At 37.8% G+C, this 21,572-nt stretch overlaps 1 protein-coding gene across 1 annotated transcript; it reads left to right on the forward strand.

Moving 5' to 3' along the window:
• The first annotated feature begins 3,433 nt into the window (after positions 1–3,433).
• On the forward strand, positions 3,434–12,529 carry LOC116758401 (oocyte-secreted protein 2-like). Its single transcript, XM_032641209.1, has 4 exons — positions 3,434–3,949; positions 9,256–9,434; positions 10,469–10,572; positions 12,325–12,529. The coding sequence occupies exons 1-4, from the start codon at positions 3,796–3,798 to the stop codon at positions 12,527–12,529; spliced, it is 642 nt and encodes a 213-aa protein (XP_032497100.1). The 5' UTR covers positions 3,434–3,795.
• Positions 12,530–21,572: the final 9,043 nt, after the last annotated feature.

The raw sequence follows: 21,572 nt of genomic DNA on the forward strand, positions 1-21,572 counted from the left end.
ATCATCAGTAATGGGAAAAATTGAAGTTGAGTACCACTTGATAGGATGCAATAAGAACTGGACACCACTGCTGTGATAATCCTGCAAACCTAATGATGAAGAAATATCAAACACAAATTGAGTGCAATGTACAACATACAAATGTCGAGGTCATGAAAAATCAAGGAAAGATTGAAGAAATGTTGGAGAATAAAGAGATATGACAGCTACGTGCACCACAACATGTGAGTCTGAACTGGATTTTATTTTATCATTATTTTTTGCTATAAAGGCCATTAATGAGACAATTGGAGAAATTTGAAAGATGTTAATATTAAGTTTTTGATTTTGATGATACTCAAACTTTTGGTGTCAGGACCTCTGACACCAAATAGTCTTTAAGATATTGAGAATTCCAAAGAAATTTGTTTATGTGGGTTTACTCTATGCAAATTACCATATTAAAAATTAAAATTTTAAAATCTTTATTAAATAGCTGCAATAAACCTGTCATGTGTTAACATAAGTAATAAGCATTTTATAAAAAATAATTATTTTCACAAAAAATGGAAGAGTAACATTGTTTTACATGTTTGCAAGTCTCCAGTCCAGTTTAATAGAAGACCGCTAGATTCTCATATGTCCTTCTACATTAAGGCTTTGTGATATGTTCCTTTGGTTAAAGTATGTGAAAAAAACTTTGCCTCCAACAAATATGTCTTTGGAAAAGGGAGGAATATTTTAATACTCTTCAAATAATTGTGGCTGTTGTTTGATACCACTAATTCTCTACAAAAGGTAGTTCTTCAAGGTTAGTTGCAGTGTGGAAACAGAAAATATATCAATGAACATTTCATACTCAGTTATATTAAAGTCCATTGATCTCGCTTGTATTTTGAATGAAACGTTTACACATGCATGCTTATATCACAGTATGCATTGGTTATGTGGAAAATATTGGTTCACTCAGTTATGCAGAACTTCCAAATGTTAACATGTTTCATTATGCAATATAAAAAAGAAATATCACAGTTGCACTCTGAATGTGGGGAATGCAAGTTTTCTAAATTTTGCTTGTAAACTTGAATTTTATTTCTGGATACAAAAACTGTCAGTTGTTTTCTTTGAAGTGCCAGCCAATATTTCATTCTGTTTCTAAAAATATCTGTCAAAAACCCAAGTGCAAATAGTCAGTGTTTGTCTGACAGTCATTCTTGCAGGTAAATATGACATTCTATGAAAAAACGTTGTGTTCAGCTCACAAATCAAACAACAAATTGCATAATCTCCACGCTTTGATACACAGCAGAAGTGCTTCATTCACACTTTCCATTTTATAATGCAGAATATTAAAAAGACATGTACTCAAGAGTCAATCAACATTTAATAAAATGAATAATTTTTACTGCTTTTTTTTTTTTTTTTTTTCTTTGCGGTACGCAGGCCTCTCACTGTTGTGGCCTCTCCCATCGTGGAGTACAGGCTCCGGACGCGTAGGCGAGGCTCAGCGGCCATGGCTCACAGGCCCAGCCGCTCTGTGGCATGTAGGATCCTCCCGGACCGGGTCACGAACCCGTGTCCCCTGCATCGGCACGCGGACTCTCAACCACTGCGCCACCAGGGAAGCCCTACTGCTTTGATTCTTAAGTGAAACTGGCTTCTACTGCGAGTATGTGGTGGTGAAGAATACAACGATGACTAACACAGCTTGGTGGCGCTGCCTTTCTTGCTTAGGCAGTGGTGTTGACCCCCATTGTTTTTATACATCTGTGCAAAGGTCAACATGGTGAAAAGGGCATATTATGTCTTAGCATTATTATGAAAATAGTTTTGATCCTGTGGGCCCACAGCATCCAAGGACAACATACTGAGAATCATTGCAGTGGGAGAATGTCCTTAGTTGCAGGAAACATACTCTAAAATATTTAGGAATGAGGGAGTATCATATTAGCAAATTATTCCCAAAATGTTCAGGAAAAAATAAGTTATGTATATTTGCAACATTTCTCTAAGTTAGAAATTGCTTAAAAATAAGATTTATATATTATCTCTGCCTTATCTCTATCCATTTTACATTAAAGTTATATTGAAATTCCATTATCCTTTCACAACAAAATTTGGAATTAAAATTGGAATTTCAGAAAAATGGACTTTGCTCATTCTGTGGCTTTGAGTAGTCCCAGGAACACTGCATAAAACCCTGGAATTAACTGTGCTCAAGTTTGAGGAAAACAGTCATGTGTTATATGTTTTTTTTGTACGCTATTAATTTTGGCTAGACTGTTTACCTTTATCTCTAAATATTCAAAACAAACTTATAAGGTAGGTAGTATCATTATCTCCTTTTTACAGAGTATGAACGTGAGCCTTGTTTAACTTTCCCAAATTTATATAAACTGAGTGGAGAAATTAGTCTATGATTCTAATTAAGCTCTTAACTAGTAGACACAGGTGCCTTTAGGAAAAAAATATTAAGATGCCTATATTGGAATGATTTGAAAGTTAAATGTAAAGTTTATGAATTTTAGATGAAAGAAATGTTAATAGCATCAGGAGAACGTTTTTTAAAAAAAGAAAATGAAAGACAAAATAGTAACGTGGACTTATCTTTGTCTTTCTTCAGCTCTCTTTTGTCTTTGTAGTTGGTGACTGGGTTCTCTAGGCCTTCCATATGCAGGAACTGTGTGAGTCCCCGCTCTGGGGTTTCACTCTCCGTTAGAGGACGTGATGTTGGAAACAAAAGTCCTTTTTGTGACATGTAGGGAAGCCCTGTGCACGTGCTTATTTGAAAGCAGATTGTAACATTGAAAATATAATTCAGATGTCACTGAAAACAATGATAGGCCTTCGACTCTGATTCTTTGAAGTTTATTTACTGTGAGCCTTGATTTCCAAGTTCACTTTAAAACTAAAAATGTCACGATTGACATTTTAGCAAAAACAAGAAAGATCTTTAGCTGGAACTTTTATTCCAACTATTAAAATGAATTTATGTTTACTATATATAAAATTATAATACATATGTATATAAAACATAAGGAGAAATATATATATATATTTACCCTTATGATATTGTGTGTGTGTATATCTTGTGTTATAAGCAAATAATTTTAAGGCTTGACCCAACTAGAGTAACTAGAACAATTTATGGAAGAATTAACAGAGATGAATTTGTGGATTTTCTTGAGGTCAAGAAAGACGGCTTTTTGGGGCTTCCCTGGTGGCGCAGTGGTTGAGAGTCCGCCTGCCGATGCAGGGGACGCGGGTTCCCGCCCCAGTCCGGGAAGATCCCACATGCTGCGGAGCGGCTGGGCCCGTGAGCCATGGCCGCTGAGCCTGCACGTCCAGAGCCTGTGCTCCGCAACGGGAGAGGCCACGGCAGTGAGAGGCCCGCGAACAAAAAAAAAAAAAATACGGTTTTTCTTTAGGTCTCTGTCTCAGGAATTAAAGTCACTTTATCATCTCTGCTGCTGATTCTTCCACAGCCAAACCCGTAGAAATTAAGAAATAATAGTCTTTTGATTTCAAATATGTACGATTTAGGTTATTCAGCATATTAGATGACACCTGAAAATCACCTAGTGAAAAGAGTTTTCTATGCTTTAGCTTTTTTGGAAGTGTGTGCCTTGCCAGCTTCTCAGATGATTTTAACAGGCCTCAGGCACACACAGTTATCAATTAGCACTCTTCACCTGATGGGCCTCTTTGAGCATCAGGGTTGGGGTAATCAGGAGAGTCTCAGGTTTTAGTTGGTTGACACTGTGGAAACCACCCCGTGGGTGATCTAACTAAGTAGCAAAATGAAGGCAGCTGAGCATGGGATGCCATATAAAATCACGTAAGCTGTTACCACTTCCTATGTCCCAAGAAGTCCTGGGCTGGGGGTCTGCTCACATGGAGGTCTCTATGGCTTCAGAAATCTTGATTCTCCTTGCTGCCTTGATTTGGCCTTGCGCTGAGAACATCAACGGTAAATGAATTAGAGAATGCTTCCTTGCAGGGTTACTCAGAATGACTGCTTTCCATCTTTCCAAGCAGGTGCTCTACTCCCTATAGAGATCTGATCTTACCATTTGCTAGAAAAGAAGTGCTTTCAGGCCAACTGGACTCGAGTCTTTATATTGAGGACACATTTTAACTTTCTGCCTAAATGTCTGAGATGTTTCTTTCTTCTGTGTTATGATCTTCTATCTGGATCCTCATTTGCAGAGATTCTTCAGAAATAGTCCTCGGCTCTACGTTTCAGGCTCTGCCCTTTTGAACTCACTGCCAATTACCAGTACTTGGTGGTATTGCAAGATATTTGATTGTATCTTTACTGACCTTCCTGCTTCCAGGCCCTTCTTATTTCCCCTTGATGATGATACTGCTCTTTTGTTCCTTTTAAAATTCTATCTGGCCTTCCCTCATGTTAAATTCATCAGCAGTTCTGCAAAGCCAATAGGATAAAGCTAAATTAGTGTCTGGTCTGTCTATAAATTGATTCAATATCTTTTCTATTATACCTGGTGTAGTCTCCATTTTTTTTGTGTTATCCAGATGCTTCCCAGCTTCAAGGCCAGACTAAATTTCAACTACTCTAAGGCAGCATTTCAATATTACTTTTTGTGTTCTCTAAGTTTTTTTGAAAGTCACTTGATGTTCCTGTTTCCTTCTGCTTGAAGTGGGGTCTTTTTTGGGGAAATGATATGTGAATTTCTTACCCATTTGGCCTATAAGCCCTTTCTGAACAAGGACCACATTTAGTTTCTGATCTTTCCATTTTACCTAAGATGAATCTTTCAGAATGCCTAGGTTACTGCAGCTCACCCTGTGGCAGTTAACTATTGGCATTTCAGTAATTTCAATCATTTAATTCCATACATGTGGAGAAAGGGCAGTGACCTGTGAGTCAGAGAAGAATTCCAGTTATCTGGGAAGGGTGAGTAGGGTGTTCAGGCCTGGCTATGGTACATGATGCTTGGGTGCAAGGAAGGTTCTACCTCAGTTAGTGTATGCACAGCTATGCATGTTCCTCAGGCTTTTTCTCAAACAATTTCTCAGCTACTTGAGACACAAGCTCAGAATGTCAAACTGAAACTTGACCCTAAAACTAGTATGAACAAAAAGTAGTGAAGCCAGAAGCATGGACTTCCTGTATGTCCATATCCACTTACCCTTTTGAATCTATCCTAATCCAATTGTTGGAACCTTTATTCATTTAGGAAGGATTTCCCTGGTAATCTTATCTAGCTGACGTTAGAACAATATTTTGAACACGTGGAGAGAGGTGATCTGGAGGTTACAAACACTGATGTAGAACACCTGCCTTCTCCAAAGCCTACTTTTTTCTTAAACATCTCCCTACATTTTCTTACTTTCTTGATGATTTATCCTTAAAAACCAAGAACTTCCAGGCTCAAATGTGCTGGAGGTATCTCGCTCATTAATCGTAGAACTATTTCTTCATGCTGGGAAGATTCAGATTTTCCAAAGTGTTTAAGAGAATCCTGGATGTCCTCCAAGGCCTACTAGGTCTCTATGACTCGTTTGGAAACTTTTCTCAAGATTTGAATGACTAGCTATTTTCGTTGTGTGATCTTTATTACTTTGCAATGGATATGTAAATGAGCACTGTCACATAGAAAAGAAGATAGTAAATGACAGTTAGCCCCTCTGACACATGACTAGCTTACTTACAGTCATGTTAGGTTTAGTTGTGAGAAGTTTGAGATACTAAAATATTGACGGCAGATGGTCATTTTTTAAAAGTTTTATTTTTTTATAATTTTAAAAGGTTATACTCCATTTATAGTTATTACAAAATGTTGGCTATATTCTCCATATTGTACAATACATCCTTGTAGCCTATCTTACACCCGATAGTTTGTACCTCCCACTTGCTCACCCCTATATGCCCCCCTCCCCACCAGTAATCACTAACTTGTTCTCTATATCTGTGGGTCTGTTTCTTTTTTGTTATACTCATTATAGTTCATTGTATTTTTTAGCTTCCACATAAGTGATATCATGCAGTATTTGTCTTTCTCTGTCTGACTTATCTCACTTAGCATAGTGCCCTCCAAGTCCATCCATGTTGCTGCAAATGGCAAGATTTCATTCTTTTTTCTGGCTGAGTGGTGTTCTATTGTGTGTGTATATATACCACATCTTCTATATCCATTCATCTGCTGATGGATGCTTAGGTCGCTTCCTTATTTTGGCAATTGTAAATAATGCTACCGTGAACATTGAGGTGCATGTAGCTTTTCATATTCGTGTCTTTGTTTCTTTCAGCTACATATATCAGATGGTCATTTTTAAAGACACTTGTTTATTTCTTCCAATGACCACCTGTTGTCAATTCCTAAACTAAGATTCATCTATAGGGAAAGAAGTTAATGAGTTCTTGCTGTGGAAAAATTATCTGATTCTTAGCATTTCTATAGTTACCAGAGAGGAAGAGTTTACTAAGTAAATCTGTGAAGAGTATACGGTCAAAGTCAATTATGATTATGATTTGTGTCTTAGAGCACATGTACCAATAAGTAATTTTTAGATGAGATATAAACTCCAATTATAATGTTTGGCACATAATGTACTATCAAGACTGGCATCAGTGACAAGTTATCTAAATTGCATTAGGAAGAAAATCTTGCCTCCTAATAATTTTTCTGACCCCATACCCATTCACCAGATATCCTCTAAATGCAGCTGTTAAGTAAGGCTTTAGACTTGGAACCCCTTACCAATTTACTCATCACCTGATATTCTTCCTGTAGGAGATAATAGCTAGTTATCATCGTACCTGAGTCAAACTCCTATTGCTGCTTTGCTGTTTCATTTTTTCCTTCTGCCTTTAAAGACATGCTGGTGGGGGACTGGAGGCATTGATCAGACTTCGGCAGTGACTGAATTACTTATTTGTGGAACAAGAGGATACTACCTTTGTTTACTTTCTGGGTTTTGTTAGGTTCCAAAGAGAATTGACGTGCAAATGCTTTGGTTGTGGCTATATTCAGAACATATGTAGTAACTAAGGAGACCAATGAGAGTCTAGGAAATTTGTCTTAAATGTCACCCCAACCCATTGTAGCTTAAGTTCCAGTTACCCGGAAGAATTGCCCCCTGGAGTGAACTTAACCATTTCAGCCCGGTTTACATCTTGGTCTGAGTCCTCAAGTACATTCAGTCTAATTGGCAGAACTTATATTCAAGCTGACTGTAAATCTTTGCTTTTGGTGGCCTTCACTGACTCATGAATACACTGTATTGCAGTCTACCAGTTTCTTTTAAGCTAATAAAGGTGTGTCTGCAGAATTCAAACCCCGTCCGGCCAGCAGCAAGAAGTGTGTCTTCCTAAAGGTGAGATTACCAGCCAGGCTGTCACTCTCCTGTCCTTCCTTTCTTAAAGTAGAAATTCTGCAATTTCTGTTCATCTAGAAGTCCTGCGTGCAGGTACTACTATCGGCAAGGGCTGTGATTCAAATATATATATGTATCTGTGTTCTGTTTCACTGGGAATATAAAGAAAATTGAGAAATAAAATCCATGTTCAAAGTATTTATTCTAGCTTTGATGATAGGTTGTATTACAGTTGCTTATATTAACGTCAAAATAAGATAAGCTTTAAACCCTGTTACTCTAGCTTTTGTAAAACACGAGGAGGCTGTATCAGATGAGGCCGAGAGTCATGTTTTGGGTTATGATTCTAATACCTTAATAAATATAGGATATAGACTGGATATCCAAGAATAGTCTGTTTGCTTGGGAAAAAAAGCTTTTTAAAAGTGTTTATTTCTCACTTGTGTCAATAGATATATAAGGTGTATATTGTGACTTGCTTCTTTCTCATAATTGTTTTTAGATTTATATGTTTATAGGTACAACTATAATTTATTTTCCATGTTGTATGGAATTTGATTATAGAAATGCATTTCAATTTATTTCATCATTCTTCTGTTGGTGATTTGGCCTGGAGTATTTTGTTCATTTTTTTTAACAATATGTTTCATTTACATTTGAACATTTGTTCATTTACATTATTATTGCTAGTATACTTGTAATTTATTTATTTAAATTTTATTTATTTTTGGCTGCGTTGGGTCTTCATTGCTGTGCACAGGCCCTCTCTAGCTGCGGCGAGCGGGGGCTACTTTTTGCTGTGGTGCACGGACTTCTCATTGCTGGGGCTTCTCTTGCTGCGGAGCACGGGCTCTAGGCACGCGGGCTTCAGTAGTTGTGGCTCGCCGGCTCTAGAGCGCAGGCTCGGTAGTTGTGGCACGCGGGCTTAACTGCTCCGCCGCATGTAGGATCCTCCCAGACCAGGGCTCGAACCCGTGTCCCCTGCATTGGCAGGCGGATTCTTAAAGACTGCACCACCAGGGGAGTCCTATACTTTGTAATTTATTGCAACCATCTTACTGCTTTTGTCTTTTTTGATTTGTTTTTTTTGTCTTTTTACCTTTTCCTTTTTTGCCTCCTTCTATGTTGTTTGAAACTTGCTTATTTTTGTCCTTCATCCTATTTTGTTCTCCTCCAATTTGGAAGTTTTACCATCTAGTTTATTAGGTTCCACACCCCTCCCCCCCACCGACTACTTATCATGCATCTTTAAATACTAAAGCTAATAAATCTTGACTTTCCTTCTGAACAACAGAAGGACCTATGAAATTTAACTCTGGTCATCCCCCGAGAACCTCTGGTTAATGACTATCTAGCACACTAAGTCAGAATCCAGTACACTTCATTTCCAAAGGGAAAATGACTCAATTAGAAATAGTGACTATTATGACTTACTGAAGACGCTCCACGTAAAGGATAGGATGGGTTTTACGTTAAAATTTTCATAAAACTTCCATCCCAGACAGTAGATTTTCTCTCTTCAGACTATTTCCTCTTGTGGCTATGACTGTTTCTGGTTCTGGTTGCTCTAGATATGAATTCTACCATACCAACTTTCCTCCTTTTCCCTCTTTGAAAAGTATTACAGAGAATACATCACTCTTCTAATGTACTGTAGTTGACTTCTGTCCCTTCTGTGTGGTCCTAACTACATCATGCTCTTTAAGAGGAGGCAGGGGGAACTGAAATTTACTTATTTGAGGCTATCATTATGCAGCTGTTTTGGAAAGTAGTGGTAATATGAAAACCCCCTATATGCTGTTCTTTAAGCTGTGATAACCTTTGCCAGAGGAAGGAATATCTTTTATCACAAACGGCATAGCTGGATGTTCTTTGAGCTCCCCCTTAAGATAAATATACATCTGACCTTTTCTCATATGATTCTTTCTGCAGTGAAAATAAGTTGTTCTATGGACTGGTTGATGGTCTCTGTAAGCCCATGTGCGTGCAGCAGCAATTTGTACATATTTGCTGATGAATCATATCTGGGATCGGGTTGCCCTGTGACTCGGATACAAACATATACCTATGATTTTATATACCCTGTGCACGACTGTGGGATCAGGACAAAGGTAAGAATAATGATTATCTGTTAAAAAAACAAAACCAAAAAACAAACCTAGATATTTTTTCACAATTTTATGCCTGGTGCTAAAATTATTGTCCTCGTTTTCTTTGTTGTTTAAGAACAAATTTTGCTTCTGGTTACAGTAATTTATGGATAGACGATGATACAGTTCCGTACTTGGTCACTGAATATTGAGTCCTCTTTGTGCATAAGACTTAAAGCACAGATTTCCAGACTCGTTAGTGAACTGATTTTAAGTTGTCTTTAGGCTTCTGTCGTATTTCACTAAAGCTCAGGAGATAGTTTTAAATTCCATTCAATGTTCCTAATGTGAGAGGTCACCAATTCTGGGAAGGTATTTTATATTCACCCCTGCTCTTTCAGGATGTGTGCCTCTATGCAGACAAGATTTTTACTGGAATAAAATCTCTGCCAGTTATTTTGCCAGGCACAAATCTTAAAACTGTGCTGTTATCTTGGGGTGTTATCTTTTCATAGATTCCCAAATTTAAACAATTTATATTCATACTATAAAAGTATTTGGGGTCAATGCCTATTTAAAACTGTCACCTGTGAATTAGATGTTGTCTTTATTTTAGAAATGAGGGAGCTAGAACTTCAGAAGGTGCTTTAATAATCTGCCCAGGGGTGCACAGCCAGTTGGTGGTAGTTTAGATGCCCAAACAAGAGGATTCCCCTCCAAAGCTTATGTTTTAAACCACTCTGTTATTTGATCTCCAAATCGTCTTTCTCAGAAGAACTACTGAAAACCCTTTGTTAATGCATGATAAAGATAGCTCTGAGTAACAGTTTCAGTTTGCTCCTATGTACTGTTGAGATTTTCTTCCAGGTACTTTAAGTTCACTCTTACAGATAATACTCCTCTTCTGTCCCAGTGGGTTGTCAGACCTTTGTATGTACCTGAAAGTGACAGTAGCCATTTCTGAGACCTTGAATGTTTTCTACTTCCTATTCAAATGTGTACATGCCCCCTCTGTTACTAGAAATATCTTCTACTTAACCTGTGTGCTCTCCCAGGTTGTTTCGGAGGATACTCTCCTTTTTCAAACAGAGGTGTACTTTAACCCTAGGAATATACACTGTGACCATCAGACAATCCCTTTGGAATGTTCTGCCTCTAGGTGAGTCCAATAGACCATACTCCTTTTGAATATGTTAGTTTCACCTTTACTTACCACGTGCTTCTACAGAAGTGTAGATTTTAGAGAGTATAACATGACTCGCTCATAAGCATAAGTCCAAATGAACACCAAATTAGCATTTAAAAATATTTTGAGTACTTTTTAATTTTAAAATATTCATCTTAGAATAAAAACATTACATAATCTTGTGTAACTAGGTTATTTTACAGTAACTGAACTTTAAAGCAAATCCTCAGTCACCTTAGTAAGTGTGTTAGGAGAGTAAATGACTAAACAGTTAAGAGAAAACCAATTCTTCATCTTAATACTAACTCATGGACATACATGAAAGGAAAGGCTTATCAGCCTATCATTAAATGCAGTTTGTTTGCAGTTCTGTGGAACCGAGAGGCTGAATCCCAAAAGGACTCCACGTGAACTTTGACACCAAGTGGAATAGTATATCCTGATACACTTTCACCATGCCACTGAAATATTTACCCTGAGTGTTATAAATCTGAGTGAAAAATCTTAGAAACCACCTGAAAACCACAAGGAAAAATTTTATCCTTGTTGAATATATGGAAATAGCTGACATGAAAAAAGAATTTTGAGCTCAGAGCAAATGTGCAATATCTTTTAACATCATCAGAGTCCCTTTTTGGGGGGTGAGGGAGAATTGGTATTTTTAATTGTTGTAAAATACACATAAGAGAAAATTTACCATTTTTAAGGGAATAATTCAGTGGCATCGAGTACAACCACATTGTTGAATACTCTTTTTTTTTTTTTTTTTTGCGATACGCGGGCCTCTCACTGTTGTGGCCTCTCCCGTTGCGGAGCACAGGTTCCGGACGCACAGGCTCAGCGGCCATGGCTCACGGGCCCAGCCGCTCCGCGGCATGTGGGATCTTCCCGGACGGGGGCAGGAACCACTGTCCCCTGCATTGGCAGGCAGACTCTCAACCACTGCGCCACCAGGGAAGCCCGTTGAATATTCTTGATCTTCCCTTTATTTTAAGGAAAGACCAAGGCTGAGAGACTCAGTGATACTCTGGGGAGTAGCTGACCCCTAAATAGAAATTAACAGTTGATTCTGTGTACACACACACACATACACAGAGATACACACAGAGACACATATACACACATACATACACACACATACTCACTCACTCACTCACACATACACTTTCATTCCTATATACTGGCCAGTGCTTAGAGTAATGTAAAAAGTTCTAACCTAATCCCCTCGGGCTATTGCTTCTCCATAGGCTACCAGATTAAGAGTGATAACTAAGGCATTTCTATTTTGATTGTAATATTATTATATTGTTTGCGGCTCTCTTTCTTAAAAATGAAGACTAGGCCAACAAAGGTATATGATTAGGTTTTTGATGCATGAACTTTACTGCTACACACACACACACACACACACACACACACACACACACACACAACACACCTCTGTCACCAGTATACTGGGTCGCATTAAGCTTTTGACAACTTTTACTGTTCTTAGGATCCATTTGTCTAAGTCTGTTTTACTGGGTGCTTTGGTACTCTACTAAGACAAGTATTACAAATCATCTATTATCCAGAGGGTGCAGGTACCCCTAAATAACCATATTGAAAATTATCATGATGTTAAACAGTGGTAAAAAAAAAATAGCTTGGCCCCAAATTTACAGTCAGAAATACCTGGTAACAAGTATGCCAACCCTATCTGCTTTCTGTTTCTCTTCTCTTTAGGAAATCAGTGTGGCTCACACCAGTTTCTACAGATAATGAAATAAAATTGGATCCCAGTCCCTTTACTGCTGATTTTGAGACAACACCAGAAGAGTTAGGATTATTAAATTCTAGTCAAACTGACTCCATATTTACAGAGAAATTGAAACTTGGAAATTGGGCTCATGAATTTTGTTGGAAAAACAATGGTTTTATACAAAAATAATTGCTATAAACCTTTCTTTAGGTATCTGATGCCTAAAACCCCTAATTCAGTGAAGGTCCTGATTCAGTGAAGGTGAATTTTTAGATACTTTTATTTATTAGGGGTATGTCTTATTAATTTAATGTTGACTATCAGATAATCCTATCACCCATTAAATTTTATTTTTAGTTCTATAGAGTAGATTCAGAAATAGGTCTTCAATGACAACAGGATTTAATTGATATAAACCTCCAATAAATATTTTCTAAAAACATTTTTTTGAAGAATAAAATAAGAGATAGGTATGTAAATGTGCCAGAGACTAAAATTTAACATACTAACTCCCAGGAAAGCCAAAGTCCTTTTATATGAAGATAGTTTAACTTGTGTGGGTTTTCCTAATTAATTAGTAAAGTTGAGTCTTAAAACTAATTGAATATACTTCATATTTGATTATTAAAGATCAAATTAGGGGCTTCCCTGGTGGCTCAGTGGTTGAGAATCTGCCTGCTAATGCAGGGGACACGGGTTCGAGCCCTGATCTGGGAGGATCCCACGTGCCACAGAGCAACTAGGCCCGTGAGCCACAACTACTGAGCCTGTGCGTCTGGAGCCTGTGCTCCGCAACGAGAGGCCGCGATAGTCAGAGGCCCACGCACCGTGATGAAGAGTGGCCCCCCACTTGCCACAACTAGAGAAAGCCCTCGCACAGAAACTAAGACCCAACACAGCAAAAAATAAATAAATAAATTACTAAAAAAATAAAAAATAAAAAAATAAAGATGCCAAAAATATACAATGGGGAAAGAATTGCCTCTTCAGTAAATGATGTTGGGAAAACTGGATTCCCACATACAAAAAAACAAAAGAAAGAAATTGGATTCTTACCTTACACTATATACAAAAATGAACTCCAAATGGATTAAAGACTTAAACAGAAGATCTGAAACTTTAAAACTCTAGAAGAAAACTGGCAGAAAGCTCCATGACATTGGTTTTGGCAATGATTTTTTGCTTATAGCACTGTATGTACAAGCAACGAAAGTAAAAGTAAACAAGTGAGACTACATCAAACTAAAAAGCTTCTGCACAGTAGAGGAAACCACAAAATGAAAAGGCAAACTACAGAATGCGAGACTGTATTTGCAAAAACCATACATCTGATAAGGGATTAGCATCCAAAAGATCTAAGGAACTCCTGCAACTCAATGGCAAAAAAAAACAAATAACCAGATATAAAAATGGGCAAAGAATCTGAACAGACTTTTCTCAAAAGAAGACATACAAATGGCCAACAGGTTCATGAAAAGGTGTTCAACATCACTAATCAGGGAAATGCAAATCAAAATCATAATGAGATATCACCTTACACCTGTTAGAATGGCTCTCCTCAAGAAGACAGGTGTTGAGCAGGCTGTGGAGAAAGGGGAACCCGAGTACAATATCGGAAGGAATGTAAATTGCTTCAGCCACTATGGAAAACGGTACGAATGTTCCTCAAATAATTAAAAATAGAATTACCGTATGAGCCAACAATCCCACTTCCAGATATATATCCAAAGGAAGTGAAAACAGGATATCAAAGACATATCTGCACTTCCAAGTTTATTGCAGCATTATTCACAAGAGTCAAGATATGGAAACAACCTAACTGTCCATCAGTGGATGAATGGATAAAGATGTGATATATCTATATATCTACATCTTTAGAAAGTGGAATATTATTCAGCCATAAAAAGAAGGAAATCCTGCCATTTGTGACAACATGGATGAAACTGAGGCATAATCTGCTAAGTGAAAAAAGCCAGACAGAGTCAGAAAAGTGTTACATGATCTCACTTACATGTGGACTCTAACACAGTGGAACTCACGGAAACAGAGTAGAAGGGTGGTGGTCAGGGTTGGGGGGGGAGTGGAAGAAATGGAGAGATGTTGGTCAAAGTATGATTTTCAGTTATAAGATAAGTAAAGCCTGGAGACCTAAGGTACAGCATGGTGACTATAATAAATAATAATGTACACTTGAAATTTGCTAAGAGAGTAGATCTTAGATATTCTCAACACATACACACACAAAATGTTAACTATGTGAGACGATAGATATAATTAGCTTGATAATGGTAATCATTTCCCAATGGATAAGTATATCGAAACATCACATTGTACATCTTAAATATATATAATTTGTATTTGTCAATTATACCTCTAAAAAAGCTGGAAAAACATAAAGACAAAACTGGGTGATCTGGATCCAGATCTGTCTGCCATTAACCACTACACTCTACTGCCTCCATCGCTTTAAGTTGCTGAACTTCAGTTGCTAGAAAACAATAGCCGTTAAAGCAGTTCCACAGCCCTCAATAAAACTTAAGAAGTTTAGCTATGGACAGAGAGTGCTTCTTTCTGAATCTGGAACTAAAATTACTTTATGCCAACAGATTTGGGAGGATATAGAGTAGGATGAGTGATTGCTCAAGGCAAAGGAAATTATTGGGCGTGAGGTAACAAGTTTCTTCAATATTCTCGTGCTAAAATATGAAGAGTGTGCAGGGTGGCCCTGAGCCCTCTCATCCTGCCACTGCATTATATAGGCAATGTCAGGTAGGCTTAGAAAGGGGAAGCAGTTTGTCTTAAACTCATATGAACATTGAATAATAGAAGCTAGAACAACTCCAGTCCCATTTCTCATTTCACAAACTCTCCCATCTTCCTTAAATATCATGAATTCAGTTATTTCTCTTTTCTCTGTATTATTTGTATTTATTACTTTAAAACATTTGGAAGTGCTTATTTTGATGCAGAAAAATGTCAATTTCATGGGGTTCAATCAGAGTTCAGTTTAGTTTCCCTCTCTTCCTCAGAGAGTACAACAGGGAATATAATTTATTTAAGAGGAAAACACATCAGTGGTTAAACATATAAATTAATTACTCTTAAATTCTGTTAACTTTTAATTATACAACTTCTAACTTTACCTTCACAAAAACTAAAAGTACCCATTAATTGTGACTGGGCTTTGTACATTATCTTTTAACAAATTTATTAATCATTTACCAAAAGAAGAAAGAGAATGTCCATGTCCACAAAAACTTGTATCATTACGGGGAACCTCTTAAGGCCACCAGAAGGAACATATAGTTTTTATCTCAGTGAAATGAGAAGCTATTGCAGGCGTTGTAAGCAGGGAGTGACATGATTTGATTTATAGTTTAAAATCACTCATTACCCTATGAACATGGATTAGAGCAGTAATTAGGAGGCATTGTAAGAATTTAATTTGACATTAAGGCAAGTGACGATGTTATCATGGCCGGAGCTTGTGGTAGAGAAGATAGAAAATATGTAGACCAATTTTCTATATGCTTTGGAGATGGAAGAAAGAATTTCCAAATGGATTTAAAGTAGGGTAAGAAATAAATCACGATCAAGCATGACACCCTGGTGTCTGGCTCAGGCAATTGTATGGATAGTAATAATTTTACTAAAATTGAAAAGATTGAGGCTAGGACATTGCCCATGATAAGCTGAGACGTCACGGTAACTAGATAATTAATCAAAGACCACCTTAAATAGCATTTGAGAAAATGAAAGCAAGGGGTGGGATGTGACTATGGGATCTACTTTCTGACTGAATTCAATTTAATGTTTTTCACTCTCATTCAAATATATGGAAACTATATTCGAATTTAAATTAAGTCTTCAGTTTTATAATTAATTCAAAAATATATGAGTACGCCCTTTGTTCCTCTCCCTTCCACACACTGCTTTTTTCTTTTCCTATTTGCTCATGGAAACTTGTGTGCTTTTTTTTTTAAGTTGAGGAAATGATGGTCTTTGGCCTGTTCTTGAATAATAATTTAGGGTAACTTGACTGTGTTGGAACAGCTGGAATCTAGGAGTAAATGAGCTCAGATTTGAGTCTCATTGTGCCAGTTGTATAAAGCAGCATAAACTTGTTTCTTCACCTGCATCAAACAGTGTTGATTAGGTTCTGCTACAATAATACTGCCTCAAATATCAGTGGCTTAAAAGGACACAAGTTTATTTCTCACTCAGGTAAAGTCAGCCATGAGTCTTAACAACCTCCCAGGCAGTAGGAGCTCAATATTTCAATCTACAGATATTTTATGAAACCTTCCTATCCCCTAATGCTTCCATCATCACCCAGGAAAGGAAAATGCATATAAAATGTATTATTGGTTCCTGTGAGTTGGGCAATAAATGATGAGAGCTGGTAGGGTTAAAAATCAAATATGCAAAGATTTCAGAGCTTCAACATAATTATTTTGGTTAAGGTGTCACTTAAATCATTTCCAGTCCTTATTGGAAATAAACAATGAATAAAATTGCAAGAATGTCTCTGTTGTTAAATATTCTGTGTTGGTAAGTTTGTAGCTGGTAGCTTGGACAGATTCTCCACAGAAGTATCAGTCTTTGTTTATATGTTCATTGTCTGTTTCATTATATGTGATTGAGGAATAAACACCAAGAACACTTACAAAACCCAATATAATCACACAAGTAATCAACACATTGTTTGCAGTTTTGCTAGAGGCAAAGCCTGTCTTGGTATAATTAAAACTCATCAAAGAGTTAGTATTAAGTCATATGCTTAAATGCTGATTTATTTTCTTCTTGGAAACACCTTTCTGTTTTCCTTGAGAAGTGGAGAGCGGGGCAGGTGAGAGTAGGAATTCTTTTTCTTCGGAAGTAAGTTTTAGTGACATCATGGAGTTAGAGTTCAATTATAAAGCAAAAAAAAAAAAAAAAAAAAGAAAAAAAGAAAAGTTCAACATTCCAAGAATTGGTAGTGGCTCTTAGCTTGATTATGGTTCTGTTTACATTTCTTTATACACTAGTCAAAACTCACAGGACTGTACACTTGGAAAAGGAGAAAGTCTATTGCATGTAAATTATATTTCAATGAACCTGACATAAAAAATATGCTAGCCTGGCTACAAGGCACAATGACCTACACAGACCATAGGAGTCTAACTGCATGGGGATACATTTAATAGTACATCCGTTAGACTTTTAGGCTGAGATGTACTGTTCTATCAGAAAATTAGAATTGTTCTATGAAACATATGCTCTTAAATGTATTGAGAGGCCAACAGGGATTTTTGTGGAAAGATGGGAAGAAGATGGAAAAATGAGGAGAGGAAACATCATCAAGGATCAAGGACATTTGGACTGAGGCATCCAGGCAACTTCCACGTGAGGGGCTCAACCACACTCCAGGGACAGACCCAGGGAGGATCTTGAGCACAGCCCACCAAAGGGCTCAGAAAACTCCCTAGTGGAAATCTGCAGGCTGACTCTGAGAAGGAGACAGAAAAAGGTGACCCATTTAGTCTCAGAGAATGAGTTATCAAGAAGCAACTGGAAGATGCTCAGAAGGTCCACCTGGTCCATAAATTGGGGCAGACTGGTCAGGGCGGGATACTATAAAGGGTATCACATACGGCTCCCTGCAAACTAAATGCGGTTTTTCCTGAGGAATCTATGGCTACTTGCAAACTGGAAGTCTAATACCATGGTGGGCTGAAAACACCACCCGAGTCCCTCTTGGGAGATTTCCTTTGTTGATCCTGGGACTGTACAGGTGGTAGAAGAGCACATTGTATGGTTTTGCATCTGTAGGAAAAGGAACTCAAGTTCCTTTAAAATATGGAACTGTTTTAATTCCGGTCCCTCCCCCATTGGAAAGGACTACAGGAAACTGCATACGGTAAGTCCCCTACATACGAACCCTCAAGTTACGAACTTTCAAAGATGCAAATGTGCGTCCGCATGTCCAATCACGTAAGTTGGTTCACGTCTGGCGTACATTGTCACACGCGTGCCTCCTCTACAAGCAGCTGTGCTTTTGTGTACTTTACTGTACAATACTGTATAGAGAACAGTAGTACAGTATCTTTATTTCAAGACCAGGATGTCTGGAAGCAAGTGTAAAAGCAGCGGTGATGTAGCTGGTAGTGCTAAGAAGTGCCAAGCGGTAACGATGGAACTTGCTGTGCAACACAGGGAACTCATGAATGAAGACCTGATGGAATTGGAGGCCCACAGAAAGGATGAGGAGAAACAAGAGAAAGAAAAAATAACTGAAGAAGCGAAGAGATTCACGATGCAGGAAATGGCAGGGGGATTTTCTTTATTTGAGGAGGCACTGTTAGTTTTTGAGGCACAGGACCAGAACATAGAATGGTACGCAAAGGCTGCAGCAGCGGTTCAGAATGCAATCCAGCGCTACGGTGTCACCTACGACGAGAACAAAAGAGCTACTACCCGGACATCACTGGATGGTTTTTTCAAGAGGGCAGATAGAACTGAATCCAGCAAGGAACCAGAACCTGTGCCCTCAACGTCAGGCGTGAGTGAAATTGCAGCTTGCTCTCCATCTGTTTTCTCTATTTCTTGTGTTTGTTTTTATATGTATTATTTGTGTGAAAAGTATTATAAACCTATTACAGTACACTATATAACTGATTGTGTTAGTTGGGTGCCTAGGCTAACTGTGTGGGACTTAACGAACAAATTGGACTTAACGAGTGCGCTCTCAGAACAGAACTCGTTCTTATGTAGGGGACTTACTGTACATTATATGTGCAGGCATTCTAGAGCATACAATGTAACAGCAACAAAATTGATCATGTGCAACTATAGTTTTAATTGTATATCTCAAAAAGTTTTTCACACAGATTTAGGGAAGATGGATATGAGAAGAATCTTTAAATCCTTACAGTGGTGAGAGGTTGGATTCATTTAGGTGTTCATCTCTGGATTGCCGGTCAGGTGAAAAGTGGCCAATGTGCACTAAGGAGGGGCATTCAGCAGCTGAAGGCAGCAGAGAGGACACAGAGAATAAAGATGACTGGGGATTCATGGCAGAGGTCAGCAGAGAAAGGAGATAAATGAAATCTATAACACAGTGGCATTTATGTACATTAAAAATGTATGATTCACTTTGTTATAAAGCAGAAACTAACACACCGTTGTAGAGCAATTATACTTCAATAAAGATGTTAAAAAAAAAAAAAAAAGAACTACCATATGACCCAGCAATCCCACTACTGGGCATATACCCAGAAAAAAAAAAAATGTATGTATGTATGTAAAACAGAAATATGCATTTCATAAGGATACAAATAAAATAATATGCACTAAGCTTATTATAATTGCTGCCTTTGATGCAGAGGAGAAAGCAGACAAAAAGCAACGGATAAGAGAGAGAGAGAATAAACGGTAATTCTTCACTTAATGCCCATTTTGCATCACAGAGGACATACTTATCAGTATGAAGTTCTACAAAAATAGCTGTCAATGGGTGAAATCTGCTTAACTTCAAGCTAAGGTTCAATTTTTCCCCCTAAAATAAAGTATATGAGCCACCTTGGTAGAAGGGACAATCTTTTTTGGAGAAATTAATTTTTTCTTTCCTATCTCATCCTCTAACCATCTGATTTTAATGATCTTTCAAATTTACCCGGTGGTACCCCAATCTGGCTTCACATTAGAATAACCTTGGGACCATTTTAAAAAGTGTCCGTGTGGGATGGTCTACTCCAGTGATACTGATTTAATGCCTTATAAACTCCCCAGAAAATTTCACTGGGCAGTTGAAAGTTGAGAACCACTGCACTAATGTTTTCTTATCTAGGCTATTTCTCTTTCTTCTAACAAATATCATGATAAATTCTCCTAGTTTCCTGAGGCACTCTAAAAACGCAATGTCTTCCTTCGAATTCTAAGACTATACCTCTACCAAATGTATTTTCCCCTTTATCCAAAAACAACATGAGGTCAAAACAGGAAACAAGGCTAGTTTCTGATCTTTGCTTTCTTTTTATTTGATGGCTCACTGTTTCCCACCTCTAGTTACAACAGTCCTTATCTATCATAACTTTTTAGTGTCTTACAATTACACAGAACAGTGTCATTTCTAGCAGGGCATGTGACTGAAAAAGCAGTGACTGAAAAACTTGCAAAGTTATAAGCTAATAAGCAGTGAATCAAACACATTTAACATATTCCAAAGTCAGAGACTTTATATGGTTAACTGATGGTTTTTCTCAACTAGAGTTTATATACTCGTTAAGACATATAAAGGTATTACCCTAGAAGAGCATAATTTTAGTAAGTATGTGTATACATCAGCATGCGTGGGTATAGGGATCAAACCAACAATGCAAGCATTGCTATTTAGTAACTGGATTAAGACAAGTACGTCTTGAGAAATACATCAGTTTTCAAATTGTCTGATGGGTCCCTTGTGAATGAACAGCTAGAACGTTGATTCCACTCACATAAAGATTTATTTTTTCCTTTTGGAAATCAGCAACTCGAATTTTTTGTTTTGTTTTGTTTTTTTGTTTTTTTTTTGCGGTACGCGGGCCTCTCACTGCTGTGGCCTCTCCCGTTGTGGAGCACAGGCTCCGGACGCACAGGCTCAGCGGCCATGGCTCACGGGCCCAGCCGATCTGCGGCATGTGGGATCTTCCCGGACAGGGGCACGAACCCGCGTCCCCTGCATCGGCAGGCGGACTCTCAACCACTGCGCCACCAGGGAAGCTCCAGCAACTCGAATTTTGAACTTGATTATTTGTTATGATATTTCAGCACCAAAAGCTAGCCCGCCTCCTTGAAAATATTTCCTCTTGTAATTAGGGGATATTGCACACAAGTGGAAGAAATCCCTACGAATCTTCTTTTGGAAGCACTTTCTCATAATCATTCTCTCTCTAAAAAATTGAAGCAGCTTCTCATTTTCATTTATTTATTTTGAGTTCACGTGAAGACCGTAGTTCCTAAGACCTCAACGTGCATTCTGTCTTTAATCTTGATACTGTTCCCTGAGGTGGGTACTAGGATCTGAAATTTACAAATGAGATAACTGAAGCCTTATTTAAGCAACTTCCTTTCTAAGCTCTTTCTTTCTACAGCTCTAAATTTAAACATGTTGAAAGGAACTGCTTTTGGGGGGTTTACTTCCTCATATTTCTTCCTTTCCTTCCCTTTCAGCACTTTTTGCCCTTCCTTTCTTCTTCAATATTCTATTTGTAAT

The sequence above is a fragment of the Phocoena sinus genome, chromosome 8, assembly GCF_008692025.1.
Source record: "Phocoena sinus isolate mPhoSin1 chromosome 8, mPhoSin1.pri, whole genome shotgun sequence".
Lineage (NCBI taxonomy): Eukaryota > Metazoa > Chordata > Mammalia > Artiodactyla > Phocoenidae > Phocoena > Phocoena sinus.